This window comes from Leptonychotes weddellii, chromosome 9, assembly GCF_054177405.1.
Source record: "Leptonychotes weddellii isolate Sample4059 chromosome 9, ASM5417740v2, whole genome shotgun sequence".
Lineage (NCBI taxonomy): Eukaryota > Metazoa > Chordata > Mammalia > Carnivora > Phocidae > Leptonychotes > Leptonychotes weddellii.
Window position 1 is genome coordinate 55372972 of NC_138377.1, and position 18792 is coordinate 55391763.

General features: G+C 35.9%; 1 protein-coding gene across 2 annotated transcripts in view; it reads right to left on the bottom strand.

Moving 5' to 3' along the window:
* Positions 1-6: 6 nt before the first annotated feature.
* Positions 7-18792, bottom strand: part of SRP54 (signal recognition particle 54) — a 248683-nt gene continuing 229897 nt past the window's right edge. For both annotated transcript variants that reach the window (XM_081830632.1, XM_081830631.1), the window contains 9 exons: positions 16521-16671; positions 15017-15165; positions 14349-14449; positions 13750-13836; positions 10417-10490; positions 10097-10205; positions 4939-5109; positions 1477-1572; positions 7-373 (listed from right to left, as the gene is read on the bottom strand). In XM_081830632.1, coding sequence (XP_081686758.1) covers positions 282-373; positions 1477-1572; positions 4939-5109; positions 10097-10205; positions 10417-10490; positions 13750-13836; positions 14349-14449; positions 15017-15165; positions 16521-16671 — 1030 coding nt within the window. In that variant the 3' untranslated portion in view covers positions 7-281. The remainder of the gene's footprint in view (positions 374-1476; positions 1573-4938; positions 5110-10096; positions 10206-10416; positions 10491-13749; positions 13837-14348; positions 14450-15016; positions 15166-16520; positions 16672-18792) is intronic.

An 18792-nucleotide genomic window follows, 5' to 3' on the forward strand; every position in this document is an offset into this window, starting at 1 on the left:
AAGTATTATGATGGTGAAAACTAACAGAAGAAAACCCGAAGCAAAAATAAAATGATTTCCACAAAAACTATATATTCCTCCCTTGTATCAAAGGGAGGGAGGGAAGTAGGAAGGAAAAAAGAAGAAAAGGAGAGGGGAAAAAAGATGAGAAGAGGAAGAAAAATGGCAACACAGGCAAGAAAAATACTTCTTTTTTTTTCCTGTTTGCAAAAAGGAGGGAAACTCTGAGGTCTCAGCAAATAATGTAATCAACTGAGTCAGTTTATATTAAGGCATCTTCTTTACATATTATTGAATCCCATCATGCCTTTCATATTGCCAGCAGCACCCTGTTGAAACTGCCTCATCATTGACTGAAGTCCTGCCATTCCACCTAGAATAAAAATAGAGTAAAATCAGATAATTATTAAGTGGAACTTGAAACATATATTACTCTTGCCAAATAAGTACTTTAACTTCTAAAAAATTTACTGGGATCTGACTATAATTTGGTCATCAGCCTTAAAGAACATACCAATTAAAAATCTGTATTATCACCAGGATCCTTATCTATAAAACAGAAAAAAAATAACCTACCTCATCAAGTTAGAAGGAGTAAATAATATATGAAAAGATCTTAGAACAGTACCTGTCACACAGCAGGGAGTCAATAAATCTAAACAAAAGAATTTTTTCTGGGAAGTCCAAGAGAGTCTTGTTGTAAATAGTAACCAATTCTGGGGAGTGGAAGAGTTGTTTCACAGGACTTACGGGAAGAAAAGAATTCGCCATTCATTAAACATCTATATGCCCAGAGCTGATAAATGCCTTCATATACATTAGCTCACTTAACTGTCACAATTTCCTGATGAGATATTATCTGTGATTTTCAGAAAATTTAAGGAACTCTTCATAGGTCACATAGCAAAAGTATAACTGGGTTTCAAAATCCTTATATAATTTCAAAGTCTCATCATTGAAAATACCCAGATTCCAAACTAGGGCAAAAGATCACTGGAACAAACATTAACAGAAGATGATGAAGTATCTTGCTCAAAAATAGTATCTTGCTCAAAAATCACACAGATGGCAGCAGAAGAGGGAATAAAATCTCAATTATATAGCACTATTACAACCATTCAATGGAATTCAGATGGCCATTTCCTTCAAATCATACATCTTTTGAACAGATGTTCATAATATCACAACAGAAAGCTTTTTTTTTTTTTTTAAAGATTTTATCCAGTCACTTGACAGAGAGAGACTCAGCCAGAGAGGGAACACAAGCAGGGGGAGTGGGAGAGGGAGAAGCAGGCCTCCCACTGAGCAGGGAGCCCGATGTGGGGCTCGATCCCAGGACCCTGGGACCATGACCCGAGCCGAAGGCAGACGCCCAACGACTGAGCCACCCAGGTGCCCCACAACAGAAGGCTTATTAAAACTCAACCTTTATAAATTAAACTGTGTCTTATAAACTGGCAACAACTTTGTATTTACCCATGTGATGAAGAACTCTTGGATCCATCATTTTGGCCATTTGTTGATTCAGTTTTGCCATCTGCGACTGACTCACATTCTTAGACATGTCACCACCTGAAAAAAAAAGGTTTTGAGTCAATGTAGAATGCAATATAATCGGGGTATCATAGAAAGTTTAATGAATTGAGTAAAATTTTTAAAAATCACCCATAACCTTACCACCCTAACACATTATTTCTATTTGTACATATTCCCTTCTAATCTTTATCTCAATTACATACATATTTTTGAGAAAGGACAAGTGAAATTCTATATTAAGGGGCATTTAAGGGATTTTTTAAGGGCTATGATTTTTGTTAATACAAAACTGTAACCAGTGATTATTAATAGTAAGCTGTAACAACAATTGTTTAAAAGTCATATAGGAGAATGCTGAACAAAAACCTGACTTTATAGATAAGGGTTCATAGGGAAAGAGCCTGGGTTGCTGGTAAATTAATATGAAAAAATAAGACTGGGAGAACATGAAGATTTGTATATATCTAAGAAGCTGTTAAAAATAATGAAAAGCTTCAGAGAATGGAAAGACCAATAATGCAATTCCATTTACCAATGAATTTCCACCCACTTAACTGAAACTCCACAGTAAAAAAGGAAGCCAATAAAAGTGATGCATTCTGAGGCAGACCAGATAAGAGCATCCTTTAGAGAAAAGCTGCTGTGGTCTCAAGAGACAGGAAGCAAAACAGATCATCGATGCAACAATAAGTAAGTAGAGTTGCTTCAGGCAAAATTATTTCAAAGGAACATTAACTCTGGTACTTCTCAAAAGCATTATGAAAATGAACTTCAAAGCTGGCTAATCTGAATAAAAAATATGCATTAAGAAATATGAATAAAAGATATGTTTTTAGAAAACATAGGATAAAATCTGTAAAAAATTTTTCATGATTAATACATCTGTGTAAGATGTGAATTCTGTGTCCGTTGGTAAAGTGTCACAAGTATTTGTTTCTGAGGACTTAAAACTTCTAAAAAATATTAAGAGTTTGGTGTGACAAGACTGTGTGCCACATCCACTGCCCATTTCATCTTGATTGTGCCTTTATTGAGCAATCAATGCTTAGATAAATGGATCTACAGTAGTTCTTTCAAGAATAGTCAGCTCTCTCTAAAATAAATAAATACATCTTTTAAAAAAAGGCCTTAAAAAAAGTGGCGCCTGGGTGGCACAACTGGTTATGCATCCAACAGGGTTTCAGCTCAGGTCATGGTCTCAAGGCCATGAAATTGAGCCCCATGTTGGGTACCCCCCCCCCCACTCAGCTCAGTGTGGAGTCTGCTTGAGATTCTCTCTTCCTCTCCCTCTGCCCCTCCCACTTGTGCTCTCCTTCTCTCTCTTTTTTTAAAGATTTTATTTATTTGAGAGAGAGCAAGAGAGAAGGAGAGAGAGAGAAAGCATGAGCAGGGGGAGAGGTGGATGGAGAGGGAGAAGCAAACTCCCTGCTGAGCAGGGAGCCGGATGTGGAGCTTGATCCCAGGGTCCTGGGACCATGACCTGAGCCAAAGGCAGACACTTAACCAACTGAGCCCCTCTCTTTCTCTCTCTAAAATAAATAAATGAATTACAAAAAAAAATAGGGTTATTTGGGAAAGATGTTAAACTGACATGTGTTTAATAATCACTATCTGAAATAGCATGTGATGTGAAGAATTATAACCAGTCTTAAACATGTTTGTCTAACTTTTCTCCCTGTCACAGAAAAGAAAACAGCATAGGGTCGCCTGGGTGGCTCAACTGGTTAAGCCACAGACTCTTGATTTCAGCTCAGGTCGATTTCAGGGTCATGAGATTGAGCCCCACATCAGGCAATCACTTGAGATTCTCTGTTTCCCTCTGCTCCTCCCCCCACTCACATGCTTGCATGCTCCCGTGTTCTCTCAAATAAAGAAAGAAAGAAATAATAAAATCTTAAGAAAAAGAAAATAGCATATAACAAGCAAAGAAAATAAGAAAAGTGTCAAAGACAAAAGGGATAAAAATTATATCAATACTCATCCTTTTTAGAAAGCTATTCAGTAGTATTGCTTCATCTTTGGAGATTATCTAATCAGTATATTTTGAAATAATAAGTTCACTTTAATAGTGTTTATAATACAGAAAAAAATTTTAAGAGAGGGTTAAGACAACTGTGAAAAGTAAACTTATCTTTTTACCTTACACAATACACAGCAAAATAAATTTCAGATGGGATAAAAAGTTAAAAACCTAAAAAATAAACCAGAACAAGTAGAAAATGTAGGTGGGTACTGTGGTATCAGCAAGGGGAAGGCTTTTCTGAGCATAATAGAAATCAAGAAAATGATAATCAGGCGTGGCTACATTAAAAATGAAAGCTTCCATTCACTAAAAAATACAAATAAAAATAAAAGGCAAATGAAAACTGGGTAAAATATTTGCACACATAAACCAAGGATTTTAAAGTGTTACTACAAAGCAACAGGGGGCGGAAAATGAGACAAATGAACAAGGAACCTAAGGGGTAACTCACAAAGGAAATCCAAACTAATAAATGTATGAAGAGATGTTAAACTTGAGTAGTAATCTAAAAAACACCTACTAAAAGAAACATTTGATCATTAAATTGGAAATCTTTTTTTTTTATTTTTTTATTTTTATTTTTTTTAGATTTTATTTATTTATTTGACAGAGAGAGACACAGCGAGAGCAGGAACACAAGCAGGCTTCCTGCCGAGCAGGGAGCCCTATGAGCGGGGCTCGATCCCAGGACCCTGGGATCATGACCTGAGCCGAAGGCAGATGCTTAACAACTGAGCCACCCAGGTGCCCTGGAAATCTTAAATTATTACAAAATTTATTCAGCGAGGACTATGTATCTGATCAAAGCAGACAAAATCTCTGGCTTCCCAGAAGACTGCACAGGAACTGATGTAAGAACTGATACTGATACAGCAGATGAATCAGCCTAAATATCCATTGCACAAAACAAAGATGCAAGCATAACTGGAAGAGTATTCAGTGCTTAAAAGCTGTATTTTGAAGAATATTTGGCAATATAGAAAAATAGTCATGATGTTTCAGAAGAAAGCACTAGTTATATCAAAGCACTAGTTACAGTCCTATTTGCAGTAGGACCCATAGGATTCTCTGGGGAGAAAAGGTAATGGGTGTTTTAAGTTTTTTCCATATACTTTCTTATTCTGTCTAAATTTTCTTTAATATGCATTACATCTTCATAAAAATAAAGTCATTAAGTTTGTTTTTAATTAGTGTTTATTACCTTGAATCTGAAAACAGAGAAATCACAGATCACATTCAAGAAGTACTTACAATAGAACATGAAATTCAGCAATATGTTTCCCAATACTGGCAGTACTCCCTGGCTTTAATTTCAGTTTTTCAACTTCTTACTTTACTTTCACTATGTTAACTAATGAGGAACCTGTTACTTTTCTTACCTTTGAAAAGTCCTTTGATACCTCCCATCTTTTTTACCATCTGTGCAAATTTGGTATATTGTGTCAAAAGTTCTTGAACATCTCTTGTTGACACACCTGATCCTCTTGCTACTCTTTGGATTCTTCCAGGTTGCTTACTAAAAACCTTGGCACCATCAGTACTGTCAAGTTCTGTAGACAAGGATTAATAACTTTCATTTACATACAACTAACATTCATTATCAAAACAGTTATGTACAAATACCATACACACACAAAAATAAAATGGTGAAACCACCACCTGATTTAACAAATGTTATCACCTGCCATGTTTGCATCTGATTTTTAAACATTAAACACATTCAAAAGAACATCTATAATATTTGTAAGCTATAAAAACAATAAAAAAAATACACATGTACTCACCCCACAGTTTAAGTAAAATAGAACTAAGTAAAATAGAACATTCTGAAAACCTTTAAAACCCATGTCCACCTTTTCCATATCTCATATCCAACTGCTCCTCAGAGCATATACTAAGAGTATAAGGTATATTTCAAAAAAGAAAAGTGCTCACTTTAGCTCTAAATAACTATTAACATTTAAATCATAAATTTAGGCATCTAAGCAACAGAAGTAGGTAGGTTCTATCTATCATCAACGGAATAATGGTAATATTTTCCATATAATTACTACTAGTATTTTAATCCTTTCTGTGACAAAAAGAGTGAGTTAATTTCCTCCAGTGTATTTACAACTCTTAGAATATGAGGTGCATTTCTTCTGGCTTTCGCTGTATACAATCTCAGGAATGCAATGGACTTTAGTCAAAATTTCTATTACAACTGCATTCTCTCTACAACATCCCCCAATAAATGGTCATCTAGCCTGTCTTAATATTCCCAGATGGCCCACTATCTAATATCTAAAATATAGTAATCTATGCTATTCTATCATACCTGTAATTATGGAAAATCTTTCTACATATTAAAATAAAATAAATTTGCCTGGCACCTCTTCCTATTTGCATACATGTCTCCTTGCCAGGCACAAAGAATAAGGCTTTCAAATATTTGAGAGCTACCAAGTCTCTGGTGAATCTCCTCTAGGTTACAAATATCCAAATCTTTTGACTGTTCCTCTTATAACATGGTTTAGAACTCCATTTATTTTTTTTAAAGATTTTATTTTCATTTATTTGACAGAGAGAGACAGAGAGAGAGCACAAGCAAGGGGGAGCAGCAGAGGGAGAGGGAGAAGCAGACTCCTCACCGAGCAGGGAGTCCAACGCAGGGCTCGATCCCAGGACCCTAGGATCATGACCTGAGCCGAAGACAGATGCTTAACCGACTAAGCCACCCAGGTGCTTCTAGAACTCCATTTATTATCCTGATTTCCTAATATTTTCTAATTTGTCTACGCCCTCTAAGCATATCATTCAGAAGTGAACTGAAATCCAATACAATGTAAATAAGGAGCACATTATCTCATAATAAACTTACAGTCATTAAAACCTAAATCCATTTCATAAATGCAGCTTTTAAGCCACATCTTCACCATAAAATATTTAGGAAATATGTATTCTAAGACCTAAAGTGGAGTGAAGTGAAAGAAGACAGGCTAATACAGCACATCATGGTAAGCAGTATGACAGAATTAAACAAATGTCAGAAGGGGACATAATTTAAAGAAGAAAGGAAGTCAGGAAAGGCTCCATGTTGATGGTTCTTCTTTAACTGAGTAGTCCTAAAGGACAAATATGAGTTAAGTAAACAAGAGAAAGAAGCAAGGGACATTCTACAAAGCAGAACATGGATGTTTAGAATAAAAACAGTTTTGGGCGCCTGGGTGGCTCAGTTGTTAAGCGTCTGCCTTCAGCTCAGGTCATGGTCCCAGGATCCTGGGATCGAATCCCACATCGAGCTCCCTGCTCGGCGGGAAGCCTGCTTCTCCTTCTCCCACTCGCCCTGCTTGTGTTCCCTCTCTCGCTGTGTCTCTCTCTGTCAAATAAATAAAATATTAAAAAAAAAAAGAATAAAAACAGTTTTGAGTAGAAGAAACCAAGCTTGATAAGAGCTGAGATTTAAGAAGTTGCAAAAGTGGGCGCCTGGGTGGCTCAGTCGTTAAGCGTCTGCCTTCGGCTCAGGTCATGATCCCAGGGTCCTGGGATCGAGTCCCACATCGGGCTCCCTGCTCAGCGGGAGGCCTGCTTCTCCCTCTCCCACTCCCCCTGCTTGTGTTCCTGTTCTCGCTGTCTCTCTCTGTCATATAAATAAATAAAATCTTGGAAAAAAAAAAAAAAAAAGAAGTTGCAAAAGTAGGTAAGGACAAGATTATAACAGAATTTGTATGCCAGGCTTAGGAGTTTGAAATTCATCATGACAACAAGAAAGAGCCATTGAAAGAGCCTGACCCCAGAATTTTTTTTTAAAGATTTTATTTATTTATTTATTTGAGAGAGAGACAGAGTGCACACGAGCTCCCGAGCAGGAGGAGGGGCAGAGGGAAAGAGGGAGAGAGGGAATCTCAAGCAGGCTCCACACCCAGCACAGAGCCGGACATGGGGCTCGATCTCATGACCCCGAGATCATGACCTGAGCCGAAACCAAGAGTCAGATGCTCAACCAAGTGAGCTACCCCTGGTCCCAAAATTTTTTATGTTTAGAAAGACCATTCTTGTGGCAGTAAGGAAGACAAATTAGAAAGAGAAGTGAAAAAGTTGAAAGGGAAATGTTAGGAAGCTACTGTATAACAATCTAGGTAAGAAATAATGAGTGTGTGAACTAATGTAGGGGACTCAGAGACAAAGGGAAGAGGGAAGATATGAGAATTATTTAGCAAGTGGAACTCACTAAACCTAAGGTAATGTTAAGGTTCCTATATTCCACTAGAAGTGGTAAAAAACTAATAGAAATAAACTGCGATAAGTTTAAATGTATATGCGTATTGTAATACCACACAGTTCAATATGTATGCATATTGTAATACCTAAAGCAACCATTAAGAAAATTATTTTTTAAAATACACTCAGAAAAATTATAGGTACTAAATAACCTATAAATAATAATTATTCTATAATAATTATAGAATACTAAATAACATTCAAGTAACTCAGGAAAGTAGAAAAGAAAAATCAGAACAAAAATCGCAGGGAACAAACAGAACAAAAAATAAAATGGCAGAACTAAATCCTAATATATCAATAATATATCCGCTAAAAGAGAGTATATGAGAATGTGTTAACAGAAAAAAAATAACCCAATTACATGCTGTTGACATAAAACTCACTTTGAATATAATGATATAGGCAGGTTAAAAGTAAAAAGATAGAAAAAGATAAACAATGCAAACAACTGATTAAAAGAAAGCTATATTAATATTAGACAAAACAGACCAGGGACAAAGGAGGACATTACATACATAATGACAAAAAGGTCAATTCACCAAGAAGACCTAACAATCCTAAATGTGTACTGTACCCAACAAAAGAGCTTACCTGACATGAAACTTACAGAACTAAGAGGAGAAAAGTTAGGTACTTCAATACCTTCATCTCCATAATCAACAGAACCACTAGACAGAAAATCAGCAAGGATATAAATCTAGGTTGACCCCAGTTTCTAGCTTGGGTGACTGAGTAGATAGATCTCTATCAGACAGATGGAAGTGTCACTCACCAAGGGAGAAAACTACATTTTGGATCCGTGCCTCAGAAAACTTTCAAACCTGTAAATAGAGATGTCTGCCCACCATTTAGTGAGCATCTAGAAAAGAGGTGGTCCAGCTCTTGAGCCAGAAAGCCTGAGTTTGACGCCCAGTCTCTCCATTCTGTAGCTAGCATCCTTGGGCAAATTACTCAACTTTCCTGTATCTCAGTTTCCTAATCTGCAAAAGCCAGATAATAATGGCTTTTAACCCCAGAACTGTCCCTTGAGAGTTACTATGATGATTAGATGGGTTAATATATGTAAAGCACTCAGGACAGAGTAAATACTCTAGATATGGCTGCAATTATTAATTCTACATACAAAACTTTTTGTGGTGTTGAAGATACAAAGATGAGAAAGACACAATCTTACTTGGGTTACTATGAAAGCCTAGAGCTCAGGAAAGAGGTAGAGACTACAAAAAATAATCGGTCAAGCAGTAGAGAAAGCACAGAAGTGGATGAATTATTCAAAGAAAATGAGCAGAATGAGAAGAAACATTGGCTGAGGACAGAACCTGTAGTATATAGTCACTTTAGGGGCAGGGTGAAAAAGTGACTGAGTTAACAAGAAAGGTAAGGGTAAAATTGGGGAGATGGTATAACAGAAGCCAAGAAAAAAAGGTGATTAACAACAGCCAATGTTGTAAAGGTCAAGAAAAAGACTGAAAAAAATTCACTGGAACAGCGCAGTACGTTACTGGAAATCTTTGTATGGTCTATTTCCACATAGTGGTGGGGACAGAAGTCAGATTTCAGTAGTTTGAGAAAAATACCAACTGTTCTTTCAAGAAGTTTGACTGAAAAGAGAAAAAAAGAGTAAAAAAGCATGAGGGAGAAGTACAGCCCAGAAAATGTGAAATTAAGAATGTTTATATGCTGATGGGGAAGAAAAGTCAGTAGGTAAGAAGAGACTGGAGATACAGGAAAGTATTTTATTGAGGGTATATCTTCCCTCTTCTTCTGCTTACCCCTCCCCCACTTGTGCACGCACACGCTCTCTCTCCCCCCACCAAAAAGAGACTGAAACCTTGAGAGTTTCAGTGCAAAATAAGTTTGTAAACATTGCTTAAACTATCTCTCTTACAGGTTTCCAAATCATGTTAGCATATGAGAGTTCTGAGGAAACTTGTAATAAATAAACTTAATAGTTTTTTAACCCAGAATTCCCCCAAATTTATTTGACTACAGAACTCTCAAGTGATTTCTATCATCATCATGAAGAACAAGTGTTCTCTGGAGAATACTGGAGAGTGTTTGGAGAAACACTGTACTAGACATTTCTCTCTGTGATGAAGTCAAACCAGTAGTCATAACCCTTTGAGTAAGAGCTTTCCAACAGCTACAAATCTACCTAACTATAATCTTCCATTCTAAATTTTTTGCCCATCTTGTCCACAAGAACACAGTGAAACTATCCACTTGCAAATATTCAGAACATTGTCCTCTAGATCAAGTAATCTGCCATCTTACCTTGGTCATTCATACTATCCATTATCGTCATTAATTTCTTTAGCCTTGCCATTGACTCCTGTTCATTTCCTTTGCTCATAAAGTCTGTTCCAAAACCAGGGATCATCCCCTAAAACAAATATATTTAAACATAAAATCAACAATAGCTTGAGATTAAATTGTTCAGAATGTTCACATTTAACTACTGGCTTTAATTTTGAAACAAAGTTTTTAAAATTTTTTTTACCCAAATAGCAAAAATAATGAAAGCAAATGCATCTATTCTTAAAAATTTTAATGAAAAACAGAAGATAGGAAAAAAACTTTTTAGGATAACTAACCAAGATCTGACTGAAGGGGCCCATTTTCATGATATTTTGAAATTGTTCATACATGTCTCGCAATGTAAACTGACCTGAAATACAATATAAATGGTTCAGATACATTAGAGAATGTACATTTCCATTCAGTAAAATTAATCTTTTTCTTAGTCATGGGTTCATCTTGAAGCACACTCGCAAAACATCTAATCAATAAACATTCCTGAGCAGTTACTATGGGCAAGATCATAGGATGAATGCAGTGGAGAATATAGAGATACATAGACAGATTCTATCCTAGAGAAGCTTACATTCTCTCAGAGAAGATGGACAAAAACAAATATACAAAAAACTTGAAAACAAGGCAGACAAACTCTACCCACTAGGATGACTAAAAAGCTTGACAACACCAAAAGTTAAAGAAGACGTGGAGCAAGCAGAACTCTCATACATTGCTGGTGAGAATGAAAAATGGCAAAAACACTTTAGAAGATTATTTGGCATTTCCTAAACAACTTGGCTGTCCACGGGCATGAAAACAATAGACTATGGATGAAATACTACTCAGCAATAAAAGAACAAGCTACAGGTACATGCAACTAGATGGACGAATGTCAAAAATTTATGCTGAATCAAAGAAAGTAGGTAGGGGGGAGGACGTAACTCTAGGATTTCTACAATATGATGTACTTACTGGGAAGGAGAATGAGCAAACTTTCTAGTTAATGGGAATGTTGTTTCCTGATGGATATGGGTTATTGTGCATTTGTCAAAATTGATGGAATTATCAAGCATCTCGTTATATGTAAATTAACTTCAATTAACAACAACAATAACCCAGAGTATTTTCTATTTATGTCCTAAAGATATAACTGGAAAAGGTATTTGGGTTTAGCCATTCTGAATTTTAGTGGCAGTACAATATTTTATTTTTTTTATTTTTTAAAGATTTTATTTATTTATTTTGAGAGAGACAGCGAGAGAGGGAACACAAGCAGGGGGAGTAGGAGAAGGAGAAGCAGGCTTCCCGCAGAGCAGGGAGCACGATGCAGGGCTCGATCCCAGGACCCTGGGATCACGACCTGAGCCGAAGGCAGATGCTTAATGACTGAGCCACCCAGGTGCCCCTTAAGTGGCAGTACAATATTTTAAAGGAAATGTTAGAGCAGGTAGCTAGAAATGCAAAATTAAACAGTGGTAGAAAAAGTTAAGGCTGAAATACATATTTGGCCATTATACAGAAGTGACCATTGAAGCCATGATAGTATAAGAAACCCACTATCATGGAACCCAAGTGAAGAGTTTGAAAACAAAAGAAAGATAACACATCCAAGGAAAAGAAGAAAGGTTACTACTTTTGCCCTTGGTGACCTCAGAAATGAGTAGAATGCTAAGAGCAGAAGCAAAATGCAGACATAAGGAGAGACCTAAGAGTCAAAAAGTAGACCTACTAGGGATACAGTTTAATGTGGTGGTGGAAGCAGTGGTAGGGCTGTTCAGTATAGATGAAGGTGGGGAAAAGAACCCACAATGAGGGATAGAATCATTCATTCAACAAATATTTATTAAAGATCTACTAAGTGCCACAAATTGTGCTAGGTACTGTAAACGTAAAAGGTGAGGAAGACAGCTATGAAACCTACCTACACCTTCAGCAGGGAAGACAGATATCTAATAACTGTGATAAATCATACAAAAATTACAGGGTGCAATGGAAACATAAAGCAGAGAGTTCTAACTCAGTCCAGGGATCAGGTAAAATGTCCCTAAAGGAGGAGAGACTGAAGTATGAGTAGGAGTTAGCCAGTATGGCTGGGGAGAGGAGGGTGGAAGTAGGAAGAAGAGAGGACACCTGTCTAACGGGCAAAGGCACAGAGGTGACAGACAGCAATGTACATTTGAGAAGCTGAGTAAAATTCAGCATGACTGGCACATGGAACGTTAAGAACAGCATCAAAAATGATATGGAAAATATGGGCCAGATGGTAGTCATTTTTTTTTCTTTAAGACTTTAATCTCTACACCCAACATGGGCCTTAACTCACAACTCTGAGATCAGGAGTCGAATGCTCCTCCGACTGAGCCAGCCAGGCACCCCCAATGGTAGAGTCTTTTAAAAACACTGTAAGGGCAATGGGAAGCCACTGAAAGATTTTAAGGCAGTAATTGGATCAGACTTGCATTTTTCAAAGATCATTTGGCTACAGTATAAAAAATAGATCCAAGGGGAAGAGTCCAAGAAACAGGAAGATTGTTAAAATTAGAATAAACAATCTAGGCAAGAGATAAACTTGCATAATTGCAGGAGCTGAAGAAAAGGGAATGGAATGAAGATATTTAGGAGGGAGAATTACTAGGACAAGCTGACTGATGGGAAAAGGAAAGGGCAGAGCGAGGAAGAAATAAGAGAGTCCGTGACAACACCCAAGTTTCTGCCTCTGGCAATAAGACTAATTAGCATTCACTGATGATAACAATAAGGTGAGACATTAGGATGGGAAGATACGGATATGCTGAATTTGAAGTGTTGATGGACCATCCAAGAATGGTCTAGTAAGCCTATCAGTCTGAAGCTCCAGAGAAAAGAGGGCCTAGCATTGATCCCTGAAGAACATCAACATTTAAGAGAGGGATAAAGGCTTTGGTAACTGACAAGATAAGTGAGAAAAAGCAAAGAGGCAGGATAGTATGTGACCATGGAAACTGACAGTAAGATCATTTGGAGAAAACCGGAAATGGTCAATAATAATATATGTTGAAAGCTTCTGATTTTATACACATCAACTGATTTAATCTTCACAACTCTATGAAGATTTAGTATTACCTATTTTTTACAGATAAGGAAATTAAGGCTAAGTAATTCGAAAAAGTTACACAGCTAAAAATAGATCAGATATAAATTCAGATATGATAGATTTAAGAACCTGAGCTCTTATTCACAACATATATCTCTACAGGAGTGGTCTTTTTAATGTGGTATAAAAAAATGTGTGCTTAATCTTTCTTCTAAATTTCTATATATATAATATATACACACACATATAATTTATAAGTAAACAGATTAGAGTGTTCCAACTTACATTTAACCTGTTCTACTTCAAGAAACCCAATGAAAACCTCAATTTTAACCTTAAGGCAATTTGATTACAAGGAAGAAAACAAAAACACTCAATTCTACAACTGTTCACATATCTGAGATTTAAAATGATCTGCGCATAAATCATGTAGGAAATAAACATTTGACGAATTGAACTTTAATAATAGATTTATCATTTCAAACAAATTAACAGTAGCTTTATCAAAAAGAAATCATGGGAAGACATCTGAAAGCAAATGCTTTTGCTTCTCATATACCATGTTTCAACTTCTCTATAAGTGCTTCATTGTCATCCAACTTCAACTCATTGACTTTATCTATCAGTCCTTCAATGTCGCCCATGCCTACAAGACCCCAAAAAAAAGAAAAATTAACAATAGTATATGCTGCTTTACATTATACAAAATACATGCACAGAGATAATACTCCTGTGGGATCGCAGGTAAGATATTCCTACTATACTTTTCAGGTGAGAAAACCGAAACTCGAGATGTTAAGTGACAAAGCAGGGACTCCAGCCCAGGGTTTTATTCCCAATTCCATGCTCTCTAACTCTATTACCTGGTACAAAAAGTTTTACTGCCATTCCCCCTGCTATTACCACAACTACATATTTTTGTATTGTGCTCTAAAACTTTTCCGAAGAACTTTCCATCTAATAGCTCATTCCACCACTCTAACCACAAGAAGCAGAAAAACCATCATCCTTACTTTTTACAGGTGAGGAAGATAAATCATAAAAGGTAATGATTTTCCTGAACTAGTCAATGAGAGGGCGAGATTAAAGTCCTAATCTGTTTTAAATATCCATGCTATTTTCTTGGAGATTTTTCTATATCCCCACCACTGCACATACCAAGAAGCTTGCTGATGAAAGGCTGTGTTTTGAAAGGTTCAAAGTCATCTATGTGTTCCCCTGTACCAATGAAAATAATTGGACTTTTTGTGGCGGCAACTCTGCAAAGAAAAAGGTAACACGAAATAATCTCAAAAAGGCAAACAAATTTCAAAGCAGATTTCAAAGTAATTAGACAAAGGTACACAGTTCCAAGTTTCTTTTCATTTGTTAAAACAGAACTATTATCAGAAAGACTCCGGGCGCCTGGGTGGCTCAGTTGATTAAGCGACTGCCTTCGGCTCAGGTCATGATCCTGGAGTCCCTGGATCGAGTCCCGCATCGGGCTCCCTGCTCGGCGGGGAGCCTGCTTCTGCCTCTGACCCTCCCCCCTCTCATGTGCTCTCTCTCATTCTCTCTCTCTCAAATAAATAAATAAAATCTTAAAAAAAAAAAAGAAAGACTCCAAAATTCTGTTTCTATTTAAACTTCTTTTATAGACCATATTAAGTCCAATACTGGAATCTATCTTTTTTTTTTTTAAACTGGAGTATATACTGGAATATATTTTCAATGATCAATAAGAAAGCCATAAATACACAGACACAGACAGACAGACAGACACACACACACACACACACACACCATATAAGACCAAGACATAGGACAATAGCATCAATGACACTTACGCACTGAGCGCACCACCTCCTTTTGCGTGGCCATCAAGTTTTGTCACTATGACGGAGGCTACATCTACTTTATCTTTAAAAGCCTTTGCCTGGGCTTCACAAGCCTGCCCAATGGAGGCATCCATCACATAAACAATGTTATCGGGTTGCTGGAAAATTTAAGTAAGAAATAAACATATTTTTACTGCTCTTAAGCAAATTTCCTCATTAGAAGCTATAGAAAAATATTTATTATAAGTAATTATTCATAAAATCAATAAATATTTATTGAGGGAGTACTATGTATTAGGCACCATTTAGGTCCTGAGACAAAGAGATAAACAAGAAAATCCTTGTCCTAGTGAGACTTATATTCTAGTCAGAAGAGACAGATAATAAATGGGCAAGTAAACATTTCAGATGTACAATTAAAATGGGATAGAGAATATCAGTTTTGAGGTGTGGGAGACTTCTTTAGGTAGGGCGGCCACATGAGGTCTTTCCAGAGATAACATTTGAGATGAAGCCTGAAAAAAGAGGAAAAAAGTTATCCAAAGGTCTGGAGGAATCACATTCCAGGCAAAGGGAATACTAAAAGTAAGTAAGAGGAAAAAAGTTGAAGAGTGTGCACTAAAACCAAAATGAGTAAAACAGTTCAGGTTATTTCCCTTAGTTCTGCTCAACTAGGTCAAAATAATGTCATGGCGAAAAAGAAACTTACTAGCATTAACCATTAGCTAAAGAATTACTGCCAACTCCTCAATGGCAAAACATGGGCTCATGGGCAAAATACATTCTACAGATTATCTAGAAAGTGCTTCTTTTCTCTAAATTATTTCCATCACAATTTTAAAGAGACCAAATGATCATTAATATTTTTAAATGCTTCATTTTGAAAATCCTTCAAAATTCGTCTAAAGTAAATGTCCCAATTTAATTTAAATAATTTACAGAAAGAAAATTCAGTAGAGGGGCGCCTGGGTGGCTCAGTCGGTTAAGTGTCTGCCTTCAGCTCAGGTCATTATCCCAGGGTCCTGGGACTGGGCCTGAGTCAGGCTCCCTGCTCAGCTGGGAGTCTGCTTCTCCCTCTCCTTCTGCCCCTCCCCCTGCTCCTTCTCTCTCTCTCTCTCTCTCTCTCATTTCCTCTCTCTCTCTCAAATAAATAAATAAATAAAGCCTTAAAAAAAAAAGACTGTCCTAGTAACAGAGGCTGAATAAAGCATTTTTTTAAAGAAATCAATAGATATTAAAAGTTAATTCTAAATTTTTCTTTTTTTTTCTTATATATACAATAAGATGATTGAGAAAGGAAAATTTTTTTGATACTTAACTCATGAAAATTTCATATCTAGTGTAGAGAAGATTAAGTCCTTACCATACAGATATACAGACTGAAAATAGAAATAAATTACTTGGAATCTACCATACAGACAAAAAATAATTTATATGGATCTTAAACTCAATCAGGCATTGTAATTAAATTAACCAAAATCCTTACAATGTTGTTAAATTGAAAGTTACTTACTATAGCATTAGCAACTTGAAGCATTTCTTCAAACAAAGAGTCTTCCTGTTTATGGCGGCCACTTGTATCAACAATAATAATTTCAAAATTTTCATTTTTGAATTTCTCCACTCCTTCAGAGGCAATGATAACAGGATCCATTTCTGTATAGCTATTTAACAAGGACAAATGATTTAATAACAACTGCAGAACAAAACTTTCAAATACTAATTTGCAATTGTTAGTGTACCTTTATTCAGAAAAAGTCATAATGATCACAATTTCAATTTAGAAGAAAAAATCTAATATTAAAAACAGCAAACAAAACGATAAAAATTAAAAATAAAGATAGCAAACCACTTCCAGAGCAGCATAAAGCAATATCCAGTTTTCCAATTACAAAATTCTATGTGATTCTGCTGCATGTCTTATCTTGAATGAATTGTATTTCCCTCAAATACTTTTTATATTTTCTTTACTAAGTGAATGTTTCACACATGCTTTCCTGTTTAACACCCTTTTGCAAGCATTTTATAAAACCATTAAATATTCTTGTAAAACATGACTTTTAGGCTGTATAACATTCCATCATATGGTTATACTATCATTTATTAAAGAAATGCCCTACTGTTGGTCATTTGAAGTATTTCCAATTTCTTAGTATTAAAAATATAGTCAATATAAAGAGTTCATAATGTTGTTTCTTTGAAATTGTTATGACATACTCCTACAGCTTGAATTTGGATCAAATGATCTGATAATTTAGGCTTTTGGTTTCTTTTTTGTTGATTTTGATGGGAGTTCCCTGGGACTCCAGGATTTGGATGTCTGTTTCCTTCCCCAGATTAGGAAAGTTTTCAGCTTTTATTTCCTCAAATAAATTTTCTGCCCCCTTTTCTCTCTCTTCTTCTGGGACTCCTACAATATGAATGTTATTACATTTAATGGGTAAGCTTTTGGTTTCTAAAAGGAAAATGTCTTCCATAAAAGTTTAATTTCATTCCTAATTTAACCACATTTTCACAATCCTCAAAAATCTTTTAACTTGAAAATCAAGAAATGAGATCGTATTTTAATCTGCACTGTTTTCAGAAGTGGCAACTTTTTTTTTTTAAGATTTTATTTATTTATTTGACAGAGAGAGACACAGCGAGAGAGGGAACACAAGCAGGGGGAGTGGGAGAGGGAGAAGCAGGCTTCCTGCAGAGCAAGGAGCCCAAAGCGGGGCTCGATCTCAGCACCCTGGGATCATGACCTGAGCCAAAGGCAGGCTTAACGACTTAGCCACCTTAACAACTGAGCCACCTAGGTGCCCCAGAAGTGGCAACTTTTTATACAGATCAATGCTGTCAAATGAAAAGACGTATGTTAAAAAAAGTTTTCCCCCTAAATTAACAATAATAATCAGATAGGAAGGCATTTAATAAGAAAATGTGTGAGATTTAAATGAAGAAAATTACTATATTTAAGGACATAAATTTTAAAGCAAATATGACATAAAAGTTCTCAAACTGAACAATACAAATATAGTAAAGGTGTCAGTTCTCCACTAAGTTAATTGGTTTCAATGTAGTTCTAACCAAAATTTAAGGAGATTTTGGAACTTAATAAGGAATTTTAAAATTTAATCTAGGAAAATAAGCAAGTGAGAATAGGCAAGAGAATGTTGGTAAAAAAGAGATTACCATTACCAGATATTTTTAAATATGCTAAAAAACAATTAAAATTTATAAATGTACAAAGAAATATGATCATATACAAGTATACAATGGAATTGCAATGATGTCATAAAAAAGAATTACCTTAAACAGTATATGGTCTGTTCCAGAATTATTATAATCCCATTTTTTTATAAATGTGTTACTGAAGTACAATACATTTATATAGAAAAGTTGCACAAATTGTAAACTCAGTGGATTTTCACAAAGCAAACACACCCAGATCAAGAAACAACATAACCAGCACCACACTCCCTCCCAAGAGTAACCACAATCTTTTCATAAGATCCCATTTGTAATCAACTCTATAGTGGTCTACTGATATACAGTAAGATGCACTATTTTAAGTGTTCATTTTGATGAGTTCTGACAAATTTACATATAACCATTATCACAGCAAAGTACAAAGCACTGTAGACTCCATTTCAATTTAAAATTATCTATCTATATCTGTGTTTTCGTTTGTACTGACACTGAAAAAAAGCACAGGTGGACGTGCTAAAAACTGGGAAGTGAAACCGTTTAGTGCTTTCACTTCTTTAAAAATTTTAAGCAATACAGATTAAAAAAAAGAA